Genomic DNA, 23,066 nt, shown 5'->3' with positions numbered 1-23,066 from the left:
AATGTTTTAGTTATTTGAGGATTGTTTCTTTTATTGCATTATCTTTTAGGATTGGTTATTTTATCAAATTGTATATATTTTTATGGTAATACGTTTAATTTTTTTTTAATGAACTGACACTTTAGATTTGTATTTTGTATGCTTGTATACATGTTTGTTGTCTTGAGTTGTCTGTCTGAGACCAAGGACCACAATGTAAACAAGTCCTCTTTATTGTGTTTTTTTTTATCCTTGATGTTGTTTGTCTGAGATGCATATATTTTGTATCATGTACTCTTCAATTACAAACATCAAATAAACCAATCAATCAAAAACAAACAGTTATGTATTTTATAACATTGTAACCATTGTAACATTGGGAAAAAAACATAGAACTACTAATATTTACTAAGAACAGGTACGATAAATAAGATTTCAACCAATATTTACACTGGATACATAAATATTTCTTCTCAGGAAAGGGTGAAAGCCAGAGATGGCTTTAATTCACTTTCAATTCAACCTGTAAAAAAGATTTGCAATTCACATTCAATTGTCATTATTTCTACACATGTTGGATACTACAACCTTTTCAAAATGGTTTTCAGTATTTAGATTTCTGAAGAGCATCTACTTTCTCAATTGATTGAATTGAGAATTGATTGGAGTGATTTGAACCAAGCCCTGTGTGGTACATTTACAGAAAAGTGGAGCAAAAGGTCTTTCAAAATGAACACAGCTGTCAATTCAGGACTAGCAACAGACCCCTGAGTCAAGACAAATCATAATCAAAGACAAAGCATAATCCATTCTGAGCTGCTATACTGACTTCACTAGTCTGTTAAACAGTGTTTGTCTGAGCTGCTATACTGACTTCACTGGTCTGTTAAACAGCGTTTGTCCGTTTGTCTGAGCTGCTATACTGACTTCACTGGTCTGTTAAACAGTGTTTGTCCGTTTGTCTGAGTTGCTATACTGACTTCACTGGTCTGTTAAACAGCGTTTGTCCGTTTGTCTGAGCTGCTATACTGACTTCACTGGTCTGTTAAACAGCGTTTATCCGTTTGTCTGAGCTGCTATACTGACTTCACTAGTCTGTTGACCAGTGTTTGTCTGAGCTGCTATCCTGACTTCACTGGTCTGTTAAACAGCGTTTGTCTGCTTGTCTGAGCTGCTGTACGGTCTTCACTGGTCTGTTATGATGGCCCACCCTGCTACACGATGCCCCTCTGGTCTTCATGAGAGCGTTGGTGGAAGACGAAGGACACAGCGGCGTCCCAGGAAGCCTGCAGCACGGGGTCCCTCAGGCCTCTCTTATCGGAGCAATGGTGCCACTGGGACAGGTCACTCGTACAGTCAGAGCCATCGGGAGGAGGCCGCACCTGCCTGTCATTCACACAGCGCCGACAGCGGAACCTAATGGAGATAAAGAGGTAGAAATATAACAGCGGAACCTAATGGAGATAAAGAGGTCGAAATATATATAACACCTTAGTAGTTCAATATGACTGCTATGGTTTTAGGGGGGGGATGCAAACAGGCGGGGATACAAACAGGCAGGGGATGAAAACAGGCGGGGGATACAAACAGGCGGGGGATACAAACAGGCGGGGGACGCAAACAGGCGGGGGACACAAACAGGCGGGGGATACAAACAGGCGGGGGATGCAAACAGGCGGGGGACGCAAACAGGCGGGGGATACAAACAGGCGGGGGACGCAAACAGGCGGGGGATACAAACAGGCGGGGGATACAAACAGGCGGGGGATATAAACAGGCGGGGGATACAAACAGGCGGGGGACGCAAACAGGCGGGGGATGCAAACAGGCGGGGGATACAAACAGGCGGGGGATACAAACAGGCGGGGGATGCAAACAGGCGGGGGATGCAAACAGGCGGGGGATGCAAACAGGCGGGGGATACAAACAGGCGGGGGATACAAACAGGCGGGGGATGCAAACAGGCGGGGGATGCAAACAGGCGGGGGATGCAAACAGGCGGGGGATACAAACAGGCGGGGGATGCAAACAGGCGGGGGATGCAAACAGGCGGGGGATGCAAACAGGCGGCGTGAACACTTTAGGCAACCAACTTGCGCTTCCGCGTTGCTCTGAATTGCTCTGATTGGCCGAGCGCGCGCATGCGCATGAGCCGCGATGCGCTCCTCAGAGGCAGGAATACTAAGCTCCCCCTTAAGCTCCAGGAGAGAGAAGAGAGGCTGAAAACCCGCAGTTCTTGCCCGACTGATGGGAGCCGAATCCCGGATCCGATTTTTCTGATGAATACCCCCAAAACATGGAGGTCCCAAACGCATGGAAGTATTGATTGCGCCGTAACGAATCATAAAAAAAATATACCGTTAACTGGAATATGTTGTGCCTTTACACATATGTTGGATTATGTAATTGGTTTGTCATGACAAACTAATAAAAAAATCGCGATTTACCCGGTGGCTACAACAACACGCATGTACTCGTCACCAACGCGTGAGACACTGGTATCGAATCCGGCTGTCAGCGTTGCCTCCGGCTTGGCCGGCCGTCATACTGGCTCAATTGGCAGAGTCAGCGGGAGGGAAGCCGGTGGGTGGTAATCTGGTCGTTGTAAACAGCGACTCCTACAGGTCGGTCAGGGCGCCTGCACAGCGAGGAAGGGAGATGGTGAGGGTAGTGTGAGCCTCCCACACGTTACACCTCGCCAATGAGAGTCCGCGCTGGCAGGTGAAAAGAAGTGGCTGGCTGACTCCGCATGTATCGGAGGGGACATGCGATAGTATCTATCAACCCTCCCTAGACCGACCAGTGGGGGGCACATGAGAGCAACAACCAGGAAGGGGAGGGGGGAATTGGCACGACTAAATTGGGATGGGAGAAAAACACAGAAAAACAGGAGAAAAAGTGTATAGAAAAAAAACTCTGGCATATCTTCCTGGACCTTTTACTCTTTACTTTTTACATCAACATTTAAAAATGTTACATTTATTACTGTACATTTGACTGTATATTACTGTATATTTTAGAATGTATATACATATTTTAGAATGTATATCCTGGATTGTATTTTTATTCTTATTTGTGATTTTTGACTACCGGTACATAAATGTTTATTGTGAGCGATCTGTAGTGCTGAATTTCCCTCGGGATCAATAAAGTACTTCTATTCTATTCTACAATTTTACACACATTTTACACTTTACATTTTTTCCGTTCTTTCGTTCTACATTATTTGTCATCACTTGACATTTTTTTGGAATGTTACAATGTATCAAAACTGTCAAGACCGAATGCTGAAAGATTTGTAAATTAATTGAAAAGAAAAAGGGCGAAATGTGTCTCCAAAAGTTGTTTAAATGAATTGAAAATCACTGATAGTACCAAGGAGCATATCTTCAGGAGCTACGTATGGTTAGTGTTAACCATAGAGATGTGTATACCGCCACCTAGAAGCTCTGGTTTATTCTTTAATTTAAAGAATAATTATCTTAAGTTACTGCTCCCCATCACTCTTTATCAATCACTAAACGTGATTGATTGAAAATTGTATTAACAGATTGCAGAATGGGTACAATACAGTAAGGCTCAATACACACAATTGTTAAGGGGATGCAGACCAGAGAAAGACTTTCGTCTTGTTTACACCAGGGTCCCCCATTTTCAATGTATAATGAATTGTAAGTAGAGTGCAACTAGCACCGTGCAATCCATTCTTTGTGGATCTAGCCCTTTGTGTAGACAGGAAGTACCCACTAGCTTCAACCTCTTTTGTGCTAACAAAGTAGCTAACAGAGTGTAAGACGACTTCTGTTGGTTTACTTGTCGTGGGTGTCGCTGGTGGTGTCCTCCGAGAGAGAGAAGAGCTCTCGTAGCTCCCCCAGAGAAAAGTGGCGCTCCACGTTCTGCTCCTCGTCCACAACACAGCTGCTCAGGGCTTTCTTATGGGCTTGTCTCTGCAGGATCTTCTCTTCAATGGTCCCTGTCTGGAAACACACACGCACACATCAGATTTATTTAAAGATCCTCCAGATGTACAGTATTTTAATTATTACACCCTCAACATTATTTCTATATTGAATAACAATTTGTATACATATGTCTTTTCTACCAAATTGTTCAATAAACTACTGAAAATGGTTTAGCAGCATCTCTACACCTTTACCCTCATTGATAATGCAATGATCTATGAATATGCAAATTTATATTAACCAGGAATTCCAAGTTGGCAGCTTATATTTTTTCAATACATGGGGTGGGGAAAAATAAATATCCAAGTCCTGAATTGCTAATCGAGCCTACTCTTATTATAAATTACATACAATTTCTCAGGGCTTTACACATCCTTTGCATAATTCTCAACAAAATTACAAATCATCACCATCAGCAATCTATACTAATTTCTGAGAGATTTCAACAGCATAAACTCACAGAGAGCAGTCTATAAATGTAGCAGGTCTTTTTCTGGCCATCTCTCCAGATACGTGCCATTGCCTGCTCATCATTGGCTGGATTCCAGTCAGGATCAAACATCACCAAGCGATTAGCACCAATCAGATTCAAACCGCATCCACCAGCCTTGCTGCTCAACATAAAGATGAAATCTGGGCTCTGACAATGACATATAGATAAAGAGAGAGAGGATTTAGACACACACCTTCAATTGCTTTTTAAAGATCCCCATTTAAAAAGTATTGGAACTTACAGATTGGCTGTTAAATCTTTCCACAGTTTTAGCCCTTTTCTTAATTGACATTGTGCCATCCAATCGAACGTAGAGGTATCTGTAAATGACCAGTAAGAGGTTTGTATTTTTACAACAAAAATATTATGTCCAATATGTGATGATGATGGATATCAAGGCAACGCTTAACTGGTGGCCGATTCTTTCATTACCTTCGCGATCTGCAAAGCTTTTCAAAGAGATCCAATGTTTGAGTGTAGTTGGACACCAGCACCACTTTGTCACTGGTTGTGCTCCTCGTCATAGCCAGGATATAGTCAAGCACCAGCATTTTCCCTGGAAAGAAAAAGAGAATACATCATACTATAACAGGCAGTCCCATCATCTTATTGGCTTCATAGAGTTCATCACCCATGGGGGAATTCATGATGGACTAGTGAAGAGCTGGAAAGTAAATGTTCTTACCAGAGAGCTGTGGCTCTACAGCTTTGGTGGAGTAGCCAGGCGGGAAGAGGTCCAGGGCCCCGTCAAAGCCTTCCTGTTCCTCCACACATCTTTCATAGATGAGCGATGGGTCTAAGGCAGAGAACAAGGTTTTCATAGTATTGATAGTAGTATTCTCCTGATGCGTTTTGCCATATAATATGGCACAATGCCACCACTAATTGGCCACGGTTGTCATTTAATGGTTAATCACCTATTAGTACAATCACCTGTTGTTTGCAACCAAGATGTCTATAATTGAATACTATGAATGTTTCTTATACAACATGTATTTCCACCCTCACATTGTGATTGGACAAGAGGCATTCCTTGAGTGCTTATAATCTCAAAACAGGGACAATAATCTCTTCGACTTCTCGCATGAGTCTGAACGTGCTGCATGACGGAGAGACGCGACATGACTTTAATTTAGCGGGTTGAAAACTAAATCTAGGTCTATTCCTTGATCTGAAGAACGTGCCAATAATGCAACAACTGCATGGTATGATGATGGCGGAGTTCAGATCCCAACTCGTCCGCGGAGAGTGATTTGCACTCTGTGCAATCTGAAAAGCCACGTTTGGAAATACTTGGTCAGTAGATGGCAAACTTGTGGAACCTCGAGATAAAGTTGTATACAAGCTATGTAAGCTACATATGGCATACCATTCCACCACAAGCAACCTGAAAACACATCTTGAAAATATACACCCAAATGAGCCTGATGTACAGAACTCCACCCAAACAGCCACGTTTTGACAGCTATTTTACAACTCCAGCCACAATCTGGCTAACTGCAGCACGACAAGAGGCTTGCATGAAGAAGCTTCAGAGAGTTCTGTCAGGAATTGGAACCAGGGTACCGTATCCCTAGCCGTGGAACAATCTCTAATCCAATCGGAGAAATCTAAAACAGCACCTCAGACAAAATACTAAATTTCTCAAAGACAAAGCCAGAGTCACAAAAAAAACATGAACCCCACCGTCATAGATAACTATCGCCCCTGTCTCTCTTCTCTCCTTCCTTCCCAACTGGGAGCTTCCAACCTCCCACTTTCAATGGAATGCAGCATTAATACGGTCCCCGATTTCACCCCATAGTGGTGAAAAATTATCTATAGCATCTTTAAGTTGAGAGAGAAGAAAAGATAAGATGCAGAGAATAACCCTTGGCCTAACACTATGTAAAATAGGATGGATTATGATGTGGGTTACTGTAATCGTCTAACTTACGATTGCATAGCTTCTTGAGTGATGTGATGGAGGACAAGGAGGATACACCTATTTTGCCCTCTTGCAGTGCCTCAGCGGGTTTGGCCTGCCTCAGGAAACGCTTGTACAACTCTGTCTGGAGAGGGGTCAGCCTGTAGACATCAAATACACTTATCAGTTAAAAACAAATGTAAAAAAGGACAATACCACCAACTCTCACAATGTAGTTCAGGTTTATCCTTACATTTTCTTGAAGTGTTTGACTTGGAATATGGAAAATAAGCTTTTTTGAACTTTCTTTGGCCGATATCTTTGACAGCCATGTAGAATGTATGTTTAGCTTATGTTTATCTGTCACATACTGTCAACCTTGTATCAAAGACTCAAACTAGACATTTCAGTGAGAAAAAAGTTCTTCGATTAGATTCAGATGTATTGTCATTATACAGCACAAGTACAGTACAAAGGTATATGTACAATGCAAATCTCGTTTTTCAATCTTTAACAGAAATTATGTTGACATAAGATTACCCAAAGTGTTATAACTGTTGTTGTTGAAAATGATGACTTGATGTTTATTGTGGTGGGAAAATAAAACCATAAACAGTTATGAAATATGCTTGAATGAATAATAGACATGCATGAATACGCTGGTTTAAAAGATAATGATGTAAGTCTATGTGTCATTTGTAGGCTTGAAAACACGTGTTCAGTTACTTGTGATGGGTCTGTCCAAAAGGTCCACACCATGAAAACAATAAAGTGCTGTGTACGTTCCTGAAAACATTTTGTCCATAACCTCATTTCCCACAACATTATCCCCCTAGATATCAACAAAATGTACTTCCTTTGAAATATGACATACATGGGTTACTATGATTGGCCCATCAGTCAGTCGTGATGTCGTCAATGTTGGTGACATTGACGACATCACATAATTAAATGTCCTTCACCTTAAGAGTTTATGCTACCAGGATCAAAGAAAACAAACAAAGATATGTTATGGAAATGTCTATTAGAGAATAACTTTGGTCTCCTTTAAAAAATCCAATGGTCAAGTAAAATTTCAAGAAACAGTCAGTACCTGCAACAGACAACCTGCTCGATTTTCACAGGAAGATACTTGCAGAGGATGTCTGAGGTTCTCCTTATCAAGCACCTGTTACCAAGAGAGAATGCACCTTTATTTAGCAGTATTTCAGTGTGGTGGGAGAAGTTGTTCATATACTGGGCCACGGTTACTTGAAATTTACAGGGGAAATATGCATACCAAATTTGTATAATTGGCTAAAAAATGTATTAAGATGTTTTGACTACAAGACTAAAATACCTTCCACACATTTTCTAGTAGAGGTGGATGTAATGTAATGTGAGTCACAATATTGAATGAAAATCCAGTGACAACTATGAACTGCTTCTAGATGGCAGCATCATCATGTAATAATAACAATATGGCGCAGGAAAAGAATACGAGTTTCTCAGCTTTAGGAATGCCCACATCATTTAGTTGTATTTGGTAGTTTATGCGTTTCATTACACATACTAATTATTCGCCTGTTCTATTCTCCATCCATCCATCATCCATAGCAACACTATTATCACCGACATCCTGTTGGGGGATCCCCTTTAACACATCTCATTGCCGGCCGTGTTTTCCTTTTTACCCCCTTGAATGCCGCCACCCACTTCAATGATAGCGCTCTCATATTTGTGAACGCATAATCTATGTCTTAAATTATGGCTATGTGTCTAATCTGGCCGTCGCTTATCAATGACTTGTTTGCAGTCAACATTGTCGAAAAGATTTTTTTTCTTTTTTATCGGTTCATTTCCGTTTTCATTTAGAAAATCGCTAGTTTTTTGAAAGTTTCAGAAAAAAAAGAAAGATTCCACATGAATCGCCCTTTACTGTAATACACGAAAAAAACGTTGTCATTTTTCGGCCTATTTATGAATAGTTTTATCGATAGTATATGTGTACTTATGCACGCTAGAGAAGCGGGCTGAAAAATCGATTCTCTCATTTCCTGATCGCACACACACACACACATATGGGACACATTGATATATAGGTGAAAACAGCTCCGATTATCCCAAGACTGGTAAAATAGATTCCTTACCTCAGATCAGATGTTCCCCAAAAAGATTATTCCAATTCCTGATCGCCATTACAAATATCGATCGTGTTTATTGATCCAATGCTGCATACTGGAAATATGTATTCCACGCTCTTCTGATGGGCCACAATGAGTCCGATGGGCTCGGATTACTTGCCTGAGAAGTAAAATGTGGATTCCGGATTTTTCTTTTCTCATCAATTTTCATTGAGTCCATTCCAAAAGGGTGCATTACCATCCGGGAGACGATAGGGGGCGGTATTTTCCCAATGGAGCTCAGAGAGAGTTTGCAGCACTGGCGTGATACTAGAATGATGAAATATGAATTCAAATCGCTAATAAAAAAAAACGCTATATGGCGTCGTTGGCAATAAACGGTCGGCATGAACAAACGACATATAGCGTTGTTGGCAATGAAAGTGTTGAACAGCCCGTCTGAGGTTTCGTCCACCTGTGGTGTTTTTTCCCCTTTTGCTAGGTTTTAGTGAGTCGTTCCTCATCTTCATTGGGGAAAGTCTGGGGGTGTTGCATATATGGATTTTATGGTGGTTTTTGTTCTGGATCTATTGTGATGTTTCTTCTTGACTTGTACAGCCCGTGGGGGCAATTCCATGTGATCTCGGGCTATACAAATAAATTTGATTTGATTTAGTTTGGTAGACATTTGGTGTCTGTGTGAATCAACGCAAGATAAGATAAGATATTCCTTTATTGATCCCCTTGGGATCAATATCTCGCAAACTATGAGGCATGTGCTTTGGCACAGACCATTACAGACACACAAGGATGAGCGTGCAGGGGATATTTTTCACATCAGGCAACAGGAAGTATTTTGGAGGAATCTCCATTTACTTTCATGTAGTCCTTCTGTGAGAGTTTATGGTACACCTTTTTACCGCCAGAGGGCGACAACAATGGCTTTCACTCTGCATTCACAGGGTCAGAACAACCAATGAGATCTCATCAACAGCCCAATTGTTTTACCTGGCAACAGCTTGGGGCAATGATTATCATTTTGAAAATGACAATATAAACGAGAAATTTTGGGAGTGAGGAGTTCATCTTGTGATGTGAATAGTAAGTAGGGCCATAGGCCGCCCCCTTGGCTGAGCCTCGCCCACCAGCGTGCCTCTCGTTTCCAGTAATCAGCTAGTGTTACTCAGTTGCGTGTAACATGATTTGCAAACTTCTGCACTATATAGTATTGTATATTAGTACACTGCACAGTATTGTATATTATATGGTAACTCAGTTACGTCTATTCTGCATCGAACATTGTACATATGTCTATACTGAACACTGTGACCTCATTTTTTTTACTTCTAATTTACATGCTATACTATGTTATTTTATTTCATACTTATCTTGTCTAGCACAGTCTCTGGAGCGCAACAGTAAGAAGCATTTTGTATAAAAGTATTCTGTACTTCTGTATGACAACTATTAAAGAAACTTGAAAAGAAACTTGAAACTTGGTTGGGCAGGTGCTGTACATGGGTTTTGTAACAACAATGTTGAAATATATCATCTTTATTCTTAACAACTCACCTATTGACTATGCTGATCAGCTCCTTGAGTTTCTCCTCACCGGATTTTCTGTCCTTATCACTGGCAAGTGCATCCCGACCCTTCAAGATGGGAAGCTCAAAGCGCTTTTTAAACTCCTGGGCTGTCCCTGAGAGAGAAAAATATGTGTGTTATAATGATAACAGGGAGGCAGTTATCACTGGAGAAAAAGGACTATGACTAAAGGCCAAGATATACTTCTGCGTGGGCTCTTTCCCCCAACTAGGGATGTGCAAGGATATCCAGTTAGTCATTTTAAAAGGGGAACTATCTTATAAATAGCCTTTTCCAGTGTTTAGTATTGTTTTCTAGCAATGTGGGGTTGTACCAACACTATGTCTATGTCTCAGATTCTCATTTTTGTGCATTCCTCCAGTTCAGATGAGACAATATCCTCCCCCACTGAACCAAGCCATTCTGATTTGACTCGCTATCCTACGTAGCAAGGAGCTGATCTGCCACCGCCTGCCCACAATCAACTGTGATACGTTTATATGAGCAGCGAGTGGAAATAATGTGGAAGTGGTTTTAGACAGACACACTTGCACTTCCCCAAAAGAGAGAGAGGGAGAGACAGATAGAGGGAGAGAGAGGCTCATATGGAGCGATCTCTCCTCTGTCTCTCCCCGAGTCCCCCTGCATCACGATTCGAAGCGTGCACACGCGCGCTCTCAGAACGATCTCTCCTCTCTCGCTCTCATTCTCTCTCTCGCGTATCAGCACTCACGTCACGTCAGTATATAGGTATAGTATATAGTTTATAAGATATCAGACCAAGAGCATCATATGGAAATTCCCCAGGCTTCATATGCCCCAAATCTAACCCAGTATCACACATATGCATGCGTGCGGCTTACCAAGGATGCCGGCATTGACAAAATGTACCAGACTGAAGTACTCCAGCAGGTCGTTCTGGATAGGAGTGCCCGATATCAGCACTCTCCTCTTGGCACTAATGGCATTCAGGGCCTGGTAGGTCTGGTTGTCAGAGTTCTTAAGCCGGTGGCCCTATAGGATGGGAGAATTATGGTCAAGGATTGGATCAGTTCAGGAAATGTAATTTCTTCAAAAGGTAGAATGTTGAAAATCTTTTGTAAAAAATCTCATGTAAAAAGGGACTTACAGTATATCCATTCTGTAAATAAATTATTTGAGGATGAATTATCTATTCATTATTAAGTGGACTGTAGCTTAACTCATTCAGCGCCAGCTATTATCCCCATCCCTGTAGTCAATGGGCCACGCTAAAAGATAGGCATTCTCACTGTGCGTCACGATGTTTGCAGAGCTATATCTATATTCTATATTATAGCTATGGAGACAATACTATGGCTCATTTGGCTCATTTGACAGTCACTATCTCTCGTCCAACATGTAAAAAATAGTAAATTTTTTCATGTATACGTTCGCGTGTTATCCCGTGGTGAATATTGTAGTTTCAGAGTGATCCGGGCTAATTCCTGGAAGTTGAGTCATGGAGCGCTATGTGCATTTTGCAAAAGTCGTTTGCATTGCTCGCATGGACACGATATTATTTCCAAATCAAAGGTATATAATAGGTATTATGTTTCATCATGAAGGCATCAAAGGGGGGGGGGGTCGTTTTGTGATGCTCTGATAGTCAGTAACGGCATACGTTTTGAATACTACATACGTTGATCGATGTGAAATCATTGTAGGATCGAAGTAGGATTGATGTCATATAGTCCTTACCTTAGGAGTTATTCCAAAATGAATATTCCAATTAATTGTCTGATCGCGATTTCCAGTATTGATGTCCATCGGGTCCCTGACATGAAATGGCACAAAATATGCATCCAAGTTGCTCGAATGAAGTGTTTTACTTGCCGGGGTCCAAATTCTCCGCCCGGACCATATAAAATGTAACACACTGTGAATGTGAAATAAAGTTTCAAAGGGTAGGCGATACTGCCACCTAGCAGGATTCAACCGGCATTGCACCCGCGAGGTCTCAGAATGACTTCCAATGATAACACAGAGGTCCGTGAGAGTGTATAGAATATTAAAAGAAAAAAGAAAAAACGATCTAAAAACTTAATATTACGTGTTTGGTGCTCAACGGTTGGCGAGCAAACACGTAATATTACGTGGTTGGCGCAGAATGAGTTAAGCTTAATTTGAGATATTCTGAATTGATTATTTGCTCTTACACCTAAATGAGGTTTTAATTCTGATTTAGATCTTCTAGTAATGCTAGAATATAAAGTATATAAAGGATACTCATTTGGGTGTAAGTGCTACATAAAGTCAGAGCCCCATTCATTGTCTATGGAGCACTGGAGCAGTCTGTGACATTACTGATTGGAGGGTTCTCTCTGATTCCTAGTTTTAGAAGAGAGTGATCCTGGGGCACAGGAATAACATATGAATTGGGTATATGAAAATGGGTGGCATTCCCATTTTAAAAGTTTGTTGTGGCCCCCACACTCGCATCTCTCTTTAACATAAATTAAATTAGCTGATCTACTGATGTTTACTGGAGAGGTATGGGTTAAACATAAATTAAATTAGCTGATCTACTGATGTTTGCTGGAGAGGTGTGGGTTAAACAAACTAAATGAGCTGATCTGACATTTACTGACATTTAATAAACATCCTTTTCTGATACAACCTGGACTTTCAACGTACGTCATTTTGGATGCATACAGGGGATAGAGACATTGTTTTAGCCAGTCAGTGCGTGGGAGGACATAATTCCACCGAACGATTGCCTCTGTGAACTAAATCAACACAACGCAGACACATCACGGGAGAGGCGATGGAGGCTGATAACACATAAGCTAACACATGACTGGAAGTGGATACGGACCATTTGATCTCACTCCAAGAAACAGCACATACTGTATTCTCATTTTACAGTTGTCGTGCAGGTGCACTGTATTTTTGTTGCCAACATTATGTACTAGCAAGCATTGTTGTAGATATAACTTGTAGATATACCTGGCTAATGAAAGCAAGCCTAATTTTGATTCAATAATGAATAATAATAGAAATAATATTTATAGCTAGCTGATGTAGCTAGTCTCTACATCTGAGTCACACACAACCCCAACCCCCTCCCTTCCACGAGCTAGACCTGGGGTGGACAGGGTAGCCTAGCCCTAGAGGATTGGGCCTTTAAGTTTGTGAAATGTAAATAATGGTGGACATAATACCTCATCACAGATGATAAGGCCAACCTTTCCCTTGTGCAGAACCTCAGCATGAAGTCGGAACGTCTCGTATGAAATTATCAATATGGGAGTCGGAATCCTCAAGCCATGCTGGGACATAAAGTTCACTGTGGGTCAAACAAATGAAAAGGGTAAGAAAGAGGAAGTGCTAGTTTGAACATTGGAAAGCATTATTAGAAATGCACACGTACCAATGCCAGTGTCAATGCCTGCTTTACATACATCAGATACTTTCCCCAATGCCTTTCTTTGTTGAATGACTACAAATGCCACTAGACATACATCTTCTTTATTAGAATCAGACCATGCGGATTGATTTTCTCAATAAAAATGCCCAATAGCTAGTAGAAAACATGAAGCTTTTTGATACACACACCCTACCCCTTGACTCTGAGAAAGATGCAGCAGCAAAATATTAGTCTCTAATATTATGGGCCAGAAGTACAGGCCTAAACTGTCCGTGTGCCCCAGTCAATCTTTCCATGTTTTGCTGCTATTAGGGTTGAGGGAACAAAATCTATACAGCAATATATTGTGATATTTTGCTGCTGATATTATCAATACAATCGTTTTTTCTTGACAATTTCTTGACAAGAATGATTGGAATTAGGTGAACAGGCTTATCTTATTAAATAAAACCGATTATATATATTTATTTTATTGCAGATGTTAAAGGTATTCTGTTGGAGACATAATTTGCAGTTGAAAAAGGTAATAAATATTTAGCAAAATATCGTGATATTACAATATTGTGACTCCCGCATGGTGATAATACAGCATCATGGGGCCAATGGTGATTCGCACCCCTAGCCGCTATTTGCTGCTCCTGAGGCACCCGACTGATGCACAGTGGATTCTCCCTGTTACTTAACACTTCCAACCACCATGTCAAGTGATGAGGGAGAGGAGAGATGAACCAGAGGGGGAGGAACGAGGAGTGATGAGGTAGTATGAAGAGAGATGAGGGAGAGGAGAGAGATGACCCAGAGGGGGAGGAATGAGGAGTGATGAGGTAGTATGAAGAGAGATGAGGGAGAGGAGAGAGATGACCCAGAGGGGGAGGAACGAGGAGGATAGAAGACAAAGTTAGAACCTACTGAGTGGATGCTTTCTGTTGCCAAACAGAGACTGGTCAGTCCAGAGTGGAAAAAACACTTTGATGAACATGTAATTGGTATCAATCAACAACTCTCAACACAGATATGGTGTGTGGTTATGTTGTCCCGAGGCAATAGAAACATGTCTCTGCCGTATGGACTATGCAAAAGAGGCTAAAATCGTACTGATAAAAAAAATGTTTAGGACCCCAGGAAGAATAGTCAACACGTTGATGATGACTAATGGGGATCCTAATAAACATAAACATATTCTGGGGCACTTGATTGTTGAAGTTGGTGCACAGACATAGTACTGTAAAACAACTACCGAGCTGTCTGTCGATGTCCTCCTTCGACCCGCCGTCGATGGCGACGGGTGTGATGCGGGACCCCAGCCACTTGCCCACTTCGTTGTACCAGTTGCGCACCAGGCTGGAGGGCGAGACCACGATGGCCTTGTCTATCTCCGGCTTGGCGTCGGGGCTCTGGCGCAGCAGGGTCCACAGGAGGGCGATGCACTGTAAGGTTTTCCCCAGCCCCATCTCATCAGCCATGATGCAGCCATACGAGTCGGCGATGCTTCTGCCGGTCACACAATCCCACAGGAACTTCACCCCCTACACGAGTACACAGTAAAAATAAATAAAAACACACATGGTGGTGAGCTGCTGAAGGCTTCATACTACAGGGTGTGCCTGGCTTTTGGAGAAGCTTAGTTCAGGGGTTCTCATGTCAGGGATCTACAGGAGGCCACAGACCCCATATTGATGTTTTGAAGATGTTGTTAGTTATGATTGATTTAGTGCAGAATTCCAGTCTATAATATTGTGTGTGTGTGTGTGTGTGTGTGTATATATATATATATATATATATATATATATAGTGTGTGTATATTGTATTGTAATAATGTATTAAAATGCGACAGTAACTACGAACCATGATTGTAAAGATATGATGTAGCCATCTATATTATAGAATCATGGATGATACTCTTCACTGAGTGTACCTGCCAAACCCTCTCTAACAATCACTGCACCCAGCAATTCTGACCATGTATCTGTTTCTTATTATTACATTGTTATTTCAACAAAATGTAAATACACAAGTTACAACAGTTTTACAGTTGTTGGAAGGTGGATTTCTTCACTTTTGAGCTCCCCCTCCGCTTCCAGTCCAGTGCTAAGCTAGCAGTCAGACAGATCGCTCGCTCTCTCTCTACTGAACATGGAGAGTGGGAATTGGTATCCATCTTCTTGTCTGATTCTGGATAATTTCCCCAAATATTGGCGTGTTCCTTTAAGATTTTCATTCTTCAGGGACAGTTGAAATAGTTTCTTTGACGTTTATGTTATTTACCTCTCTCTGATGGGGTCTGAGTACTTTTACTAGGAGAGGATCAACAACAACATGGACTGGCAGTTTCTCCCTACCAAGACAAAAGACAAAAAGTAGCTTATGGTTACCAACATGTTGCGTAAATGGGGCTAAATTAGTTTGTCCTGTATATTGACTAAAATTCCCTGTGGTAAGGGGGTAAGTGATAGGAGCGGAGGAGAGGAGAAGAGAGATTAGAGAGGAGAGAGAGGAGAGAAGAGAGATGAGATAGTAGGTGATAAGAAGCATTGAAAATGTGAAAAATGCAATCAGAAAATAATTATTGCAGCTTTAAGTCAACTATCGATTAGTCAACAGAATCTATGAGTAAGAATTTCTTTAGTCAAGTACAGTCCTAGATTTGAATGGGAATGGACATCAATAGAAGCCTTGCACAGAATGTGTGTGTAGTTCTCTTTCTTCCAACATGGCTGCCTGTAACATAGCAACCATTATTCTTTACATGGCAAAGGAAGAGATAGTGGTTGCTATGTGCTAATATATGATGAGAAATATACAAACAAAAACACAATCATTTGGATCTTGTAAACAATAGGAATATTATGTTTTTCCAGTGTTTAAGCTACTCTACTACTGGACAGAAATTAGGCTTTTTCTTTTTCTGTAACCAATGGTTACAGACAGCCATACTGGAAGAAAGAACTACACAAGGCCTCTATTCAGGTTATGTTGGTGCATCTCAATGAAACCGGGTGGAAAAGTGTTGTATATTCAATCTTTTTGACTCACTTATCTGCTTTGATTAAGTCGTGAGCGCTCAAAGTTGGTGGCTCATAGAGGACCAAGGCATTGTCTGCCAGTGGGTCATGAAGTGCCCTCCTTACTCCTGCACGCTTTAGGCCCAGTGCCCTGATTCCCAAAGCACCTATGAATAGAACATAGAAGAGATCAACTGATTACTCTTGATGGCTCCGTAGGCTAGATATACTTGACCATGAATTAAAGTCGCTGTGTAGGATTTCAACATCATTATATCATTGTCAATTCATGTACATACCGTACATATCTTGATAGAATTACAGCAAAAACATCAAACAAAACATGCTTTATTAATGAAAACAACTCCACATTGCATCTCAAAAACAAATCCCATGTGGAGAGCTGCAGTGTGAATACCGAGGGCTTTATGGGAAATGTGGACTTGAGAATTAGGTTACCAATAGACCACTGCACTTCCGCATTACATGGGGCTCATGGTAGTGCGCGGGGGGATAGAATGAATGAATATTGATGAGAGGCTTGACATAACTAGTTGTAGCTACGGCTGTTGGGGTGCTGGAGACTTAATCCAATAGACTTTTTTATACGCCCGAGTCTCCTGAATAGGGAGAGACCAACCCCAAGTCGATCGGCACTTTCTCTGCCAAGCTATAGTCGCTTTTCCGCACCTACTCCCCAAACTCTGCATGTGCAGATTGCCCAGGGAGTCTCTCTGGATTGTCCAGAAACCATCACTGGGCAATCTGTGCATGCGGCGGTTGCAATCGTTTCGGTGTGCAATCGTTTCATTTCAACTCAGTGTAGAGAAATGCACCGATACTAACAACCGCCTTACTGCGCGCGTCTATGACGACACTGTTGACACCACGTATCCGTGACACGCGCGCCCCGCGACAACACTAGTAGTTCCTAGGGGAAACACTGGACAGGTCATGTTCTTTTCGAACAAAAAGAAGGTCCCAGCAGTTCATCAGACCAAGGGGGACTTTTATCGAAGTTGTGTCCACCTATAAATACTTAGGTTAATTGATGACAACCTTTCTTTTAAGTCCCATATTGACCACCTTTTTAGGAAATCAAAGTTAAAAGTTAGGCTTCTTTTTCTTTTAACGCCAGGAAACGTCTTGTTGCTGCCACCTTCTTGCCTGTTTTAGATTACGGTGATGTTCTGTACAAGGATGCATCTCAACACTCTTCACTTGTTAGACGCTGTCTACCATGGGGAGATGCGTTGAGATTCATTACTGGTTGTTGTAAGCCCCTTACACATCATTGTACCCTCTACTCACTTCTAGGTTGGACATCTCTACACTTGCATAGGACTCTCCACTGGTACTGCTTCATCTATAAATCTCTCCTCGGTCTGTTCCCCTCTTACCTATCATCCCTCATGGTGCAGAAACAGTCGTTTTGGCCTGCGGTCACAGGATATTTTAACTCTCTCTGTACCATTTGCCCGCACAGAACTCGGAAAAACAGCCTTTTCCTATTCTGCCCCATCTATGTGGAACTTATTGCAAAAGGAACTGAGGCTCCCGAACCGAATTCCCATTGTGGATTTTAAACTTCTTATACGCAATATTGAGAGGACATCCATGGGGGCCTGTTCTTGTTCTTGCTCTTAATTAAATGTATCTAGATTTGAGCCTCTCTTAGATTTTTTGTTGAGTTACTTGTCTTGTATTTGTCTGGAACTTGTTTTATGTATTTGTTGCATTTGTTTTGTGGATCAGGTCGCTCTTGCAAATGAGACTGTGTCTCAATGAGATTTTAACTGTATAAATAAAGGTTTGAAATTAAATTAAATGTGTTGTAAGAACATATATTTTACCTACCTGTGTAATTTGAAATCGGGATTTTGAAAGGTTTGGAGAGGATACTTCGAATGAAGGCCTCCTGTAAAATGTGACAACTGTGAGCAAATAATATTGGAACATTGCAACCATTTATGAACAGCTTTACACATTGAGACCCAACTCTGAAACATACAATAATACGTACATGCGTACTGCTATCCACACACACAGAGCGGATGGTAAGCTGTGTCAGGGGCTTTCTGAAGGGGGATGTGTAGCTTTCTCTGCTCTCTTTAGCTCCTCTCCTCCTTTTGCTCTGCAATAATAGACAAAATGGCAGTCACTGCTCATGTCACTTCACAGCAGCTTGCATCCAAACTGACATATACAGTACCATCAGAGATTAATGACATGAAATTCTATTTCAAAGATTGGAAAAACTCCTCTTGGTTCTTCTTGTCCTTGGATTAAAATGTTTTCCCCTGTAACTATCGAATACAGTTCATTTATTTTGTATCCTGATTACAAAATGCCTGTTACTGTATTGCATTACAGCAATATAGCATTACTTACATCTTCTGGCTTCCAGTCTTCATCTTCTGAAGAATCCACAACTTCTTTCCGTTTGGCAACTTGACTTGGAGCAAGACTCCTCCTCTGTGATACAGAGAGAAACAGACAGGAGTCTTTCTTTATACCATTGTAAGTTTATATGAAACTAGTGTGTAGTATTTACATAAACCTATATGATGTTAAAAAAAACATTTTCAGTTATGAAACAAATCTAGCTTCCAGCAATTGTACCCAAACCTGACAGGCAGTGTGTATACATAAATGCAAATGCATGTGTGTGTGTGTATTACGCTGCGGTCACATTTATATTAAATTACATATTACATTTTGGTTAGCTGCGACCAGTAGCTCTATAGGTCACTCTGTTGGTTGGTCCACAAAAATGTCTCCACTTTGGCCACAGGTTTCACTCTAGGCTAGGAGCCTGAGATTTGGCATAGAGGTCAGTCATATTTGGTGGTGGTCATATTTGTATATATCTTGTATGTCATAAATGTCTGGAATGGATGTAACAGTGTATATCTGTATGTCGTGGATGTCATTAAATCTCATGATGAATTGAAAATGGGGGACCCTGTCCCTGATGTAAACAAGACAAAAGTCTTTATCTGGTTTGAATCCCCTTAACAATTTATGTTAATCTGATGTATTGAGCCGTACTGTATTGTACCCATTCAGCAATCTGTTAATAAAGTGTTCAATCAATCAATCAATCAATCAAGTGTGTGTGTGTGTGTGTTCATGCCAACGGGACATGTCAGTGGGTGTGGCCTATCACCAAAAAAGGTTGGCGTGTTGTCTAGCAAGGATCCCATATATAAAATGTAAACAGGTTAGGAGTGGTGTGTTGATATACCATTTAATGTGATGTTATTCATTACGAGAATTGTCAATTAGATTCCGGGTATTATCCCTTTGATGAAAACTCAACATGAACTACACTCGTAAAATCAATTCTGGTAATTTTATAATATCCAGCATAAAACGACAAAGACGACTTCAAACTGGAAATGGTAACAACAGATGAGGTACTCAAAAAACTGAGCGCCCTCCAACCGAACAAGGCCACTGGCCATGACAACATCCCCTCCAAATTCCTCAGAGACTCAGCAGCCGCCATCACCCCAGTCATCACATACATAATAAACCTCTCCATAAAACAGGGACACGTCCCCAAGGACTTCAAAATTGCGAGAGTAACACCTGGAGGGCAGCAAATTAGACCCAGGCAACTACCGCCCTGTTTCTATCCTTACCTCCATCTCGAAAGTCGTGGAAAAAATAGTATACGAACAGGTCGAAAAGTACCTCGCGGAAAAAAATCTAATCTACGAATTCCAATCTGGCTTCAGAACATCCCACTCCACTGACACATGCCTTCTCTATTTGAACGACCACATCAAACAAGAGGTGGATGCGGGCAAATACTGCGGCATGGTCATGCTGGACCTACAAAAGGCCTTCGACACTGTCAATCACACCATTCTGATAGACTATCAAAACCAATTGCTTTTAGCTTGTCAATCAGTGAGCTGGATACAATCCTACCTGGAGGGAGAGAACAGATGGTGGAGGTAAACGGTACCCTACCCCCCCCTCCCAGTGAGCTGTGGTGTTCCACAAGGAAGCATACTAGGACCGCTACTGTTCCTAATTTATGCAAATGACATGTCATCAGCTTGTGACTGCAACTTGTTCCTGTTTGCGGACGACTCAGCCCTGCTGGTCTCTGACAAGAACAAGTTACAGGTTGAAAAAACCCTCAGCTCGGAACTAGGCAAAATCTGCATATGGCTCGCCGATAACAAACTATCATTACACATGGGCAAAACAGAGTCCATTCTCTTCGGTTCAAATAACAAACTCAGCAAGACTGACGGCTTCTCAGTTACAGTGGGTGACGATATTGTCACAAGGAAAGATGAAATGACCTACCTGGGTTCCATCCTAGAGGCTAATCTTTCCTGTGACAAAATGGCATCCAATGTAATAAAAAAAAGTCAACCAACGAACGCGATTCTTGTACCGGATCTCCTCTCTGGTAAACAAGAATACCCTGAAGACTCTGGCAGGAGCACTCATTCAAGGGTACTACGACTATTGTAACTGAGGGGTACAATTCCCTGACTGTATTGATAAGTATGGTATCATTAAACCACTACCGCTTTATGTACTTTAACTACTGGCCACACAGTACATGATATAGATATGATGAACACTTTCCCACCATGAAACCAAGTCCACACAAATGTATAAGTCGAATATTTAATATATAGCAAAGGGTATATACAACGTTCACTTAATGACATTTATGATTTGAATGCACTTGTAAGGCAAATGAGTATTCGTAGGCAAATCAACATTGAATGTCCAATCTCTGGTTACGCAGGAAGCAAGTATACAACCTGGTTCTTTAGGGAACTATAGCGATGGTACTTAATGATTATTTAAGCATTACATCACGCGCAGGAGTGGTTTGTGACCAATAAACCATGCCTAGGGGTGGTCGTTAGACCCCCCTAGGCATGGTTTATTGGTCACAAATCACGACTACAAGTGGTGTAAAGCTTTTATACAACTGCCAGATTCATCCAACCTTATTTCTATACAATAAACACACATTAATCGAAGATTTATTGAAAAAACCATCCGCCAGAAAAAGTAGTTCCCACAACTACAAAAAAGACAAGTTGCCTCCATGTGGAAGCAGCTTGAAGTGCATCCAACCAAACTAACACATCCAACTGTGTATTATTGGAATGATTGAGAGAAGTTGCCTCATGTGGAAGCAGCTTGAAGTGCATCCAACCAACTAACACATCCAACTGTGTATTATTGGAATGATTGATTGAACATTTTATTACCAGATGCAGAATGGGTACAATACAGTACGGCTCAATACAGACAATTGTTAAGGGAATGCAGACCTACTTTCCATAGAACTTCATTCTTAGATGCTTCTATATAAAGTAGGTAAAACAAATTAAAACGTTTTCTTTGCCCTATAGGAAAAAAACGTTTTCTTCGCCCTATTTTTTTATTTATTTCTTTTAGCCTAAACTTAACCAGTTGGAAACCAGGGGTACAGTAATAAAATTAGCAATCAACCAATCAATCAATTCAATAGACCATGCTCACTTAAAACAGCGCTGCTTCTCTCTCAGTCTGACTCCCCCGCTGTTGCAGACAGGAGTGTGTGTGTGTGTGTGTGTGTGTGTGTGTGTGTGTGTGCGTGTGTGTGTGTGTGTGTCACAGTGTGTGTGTGTGTGTGCGTGCGTGTGTGTGTGTATGTGTGTGTGTGTGTGTGTGTGTGTGTGTGTATGTGTGTGTGTGTGTTTGTGGGTACGCCAGCGTCGGACAGTGTGAGAGAGAACGCTGCAGTCAGTAGAAAGTAGGAAGGAAGAAATTTAAATCAATCAATTAATCAATCAATCAATCCGCGATTTTTCTTTTGTTCTAGATTGACTCAAGACCCATCAATTACATCATCCAACATTGTTTAAAGGACTAACACATTCCCCTTGACAGAATCGCTTCATATTTAGTCGTTATGGTGCTTTCAACATAACCATTTGTTGTCCGCGATCTTGTTTTCTCCCGGAGTGAGCCGGGGAGTGATATGTGATTCGGTTGTGGGCGGGTCCTGAGCCCAGGACCGTGGATTGTTGCCAATAAAGACGTGTAAATGGCCAATCAGAATCGAGAAATTTGCATGCCGTTGTATAAAGCTGGATATACTAAAGGGGGGTCCTGCTGGTTGTAAGTCAGTAGGGGGGGGGGGGTTAGGAGAGCCGCCGGCGATATCCCATCTGGCCAACGATTTCTTGGGAGAATTCAGAGTGCTGAACACGGTGCCCACAGAACCTTGGTCCACAGATGAATACAGTTGGGCCCTCTTGTAGACGGTAGCTGCCGGTCCACAACGAAGAGACGTGAGGCGACCTCACTCGGGGTAGAGCGCCGTCTCACCTGGACTCCTCTCAGGGGGTAGTTCCAACACTCACCAGTGTTGGCTGTTATCCATGGCATAAATCAAAGCACCCAAAGCAAGTAGATAATCCAAGCCGTGTAGGGCTCGCCGTCGTCCGGGTAAGGTAATCCAATGTGCAGGTCCACTCGTCCTAGCCCAGAACTCCTCGGATGAAAGCACCACACGTGGTCTGCCCAGCCTGGTTAAGACTCTAGATAACGCGAGGAAAACGATGGGGGTACTACTCACTGTATAACTCTAACCGAACGATGCACCATACATAATAGAC

At 41.7% G+C, this 23,066-nt stretch overlaps 1 protein-coding gene across 1 annotated transcript in view; it reads right to left on the bottom strand.

The window, feature by feature from the left end:
- Positions 1-388: 388 nt before the first annotated feature.
- Positions 389-23,066, bottom strand: part of rad54l (RAD54 like) — a 37,320-nt gene continuing 14,642 nt past the window's right edge. The window contains exons 2-18 of the mRNA XM_084307343.1: positions 18,808-18,891; positions 18,440-18,550; positions 18,274-18,334; positions 16,448-16,583; positions 15,680-15,749; positions 14,652-14,940; positions 13,209-13,333; positions 10,890-11,040; positions 10,015-10,141; positions 7,434-7,508; positions 6,371-6,501; positions 5,120-5,230; positions 4,867-4,990; positions 4,676-4,754; positions 4,402-4,581; positions 3,793-3,956; positions 389-1,395 (exon numbers count right to left, since the gene is read on the bottom strand). Coding sequence (XP_084163469.1) covers positions 1,194-1,395; positions 3,793-3,956; positions 4,402-4,581; positions 4,676-4,754; positions 4,867-4,990; positions 5,120-5,230; positions 6,371-6,501; positions 7,434-7,508; positions 10,015-10,141; positions 10,890-11,040; positions 13,209-13,333; positions 14,652-14,940; positions 15,680-15,749; positions 16,448-16,583; positions 18,274-18,334; positions 18,440-18,550; positions 18,808-18,891 — 2,220 coding nt within the window. The 3' untranslated portion in view covers positions 389-1,193. The remainder of the gene's footprint in view (positions 1,396-3,792; positions 3,957-4,401; positions 4,582-4,675; positions 4,755-4,866; positions 4,991-5,119; positions 5,231-6,370; positions 6,502-7,433; positions 7,509-10,014; positions 10,142-10,889; positions 11,041-13,208; positions 13,334-14,651; positions 14,941-15,679; positions 15,750-16,447; positions 16,584-18,273; positions 18,335-18,439; positions 18,551-18,807; positions 18,892-23,066) is intronic.

The sequence above is a fragment of the Notolepis coatsorum genome, assembly GCF_963971535.1.
Source record: "Notolepis coatsorum genome assembly, chromosome: 2".
Classification (NCBI taxonomy): domain Eukaryota; kingdom Metazoa; phylum Chordata; class Actinopteri; order Aulopiformes; family Paralepididae; genus Notolepis; species Notolepis coatsorum.
Note: the sequence above shows the minus strand (reverse complement) of the source record. Positions and strands in the feature narration are given on the sequence as shown.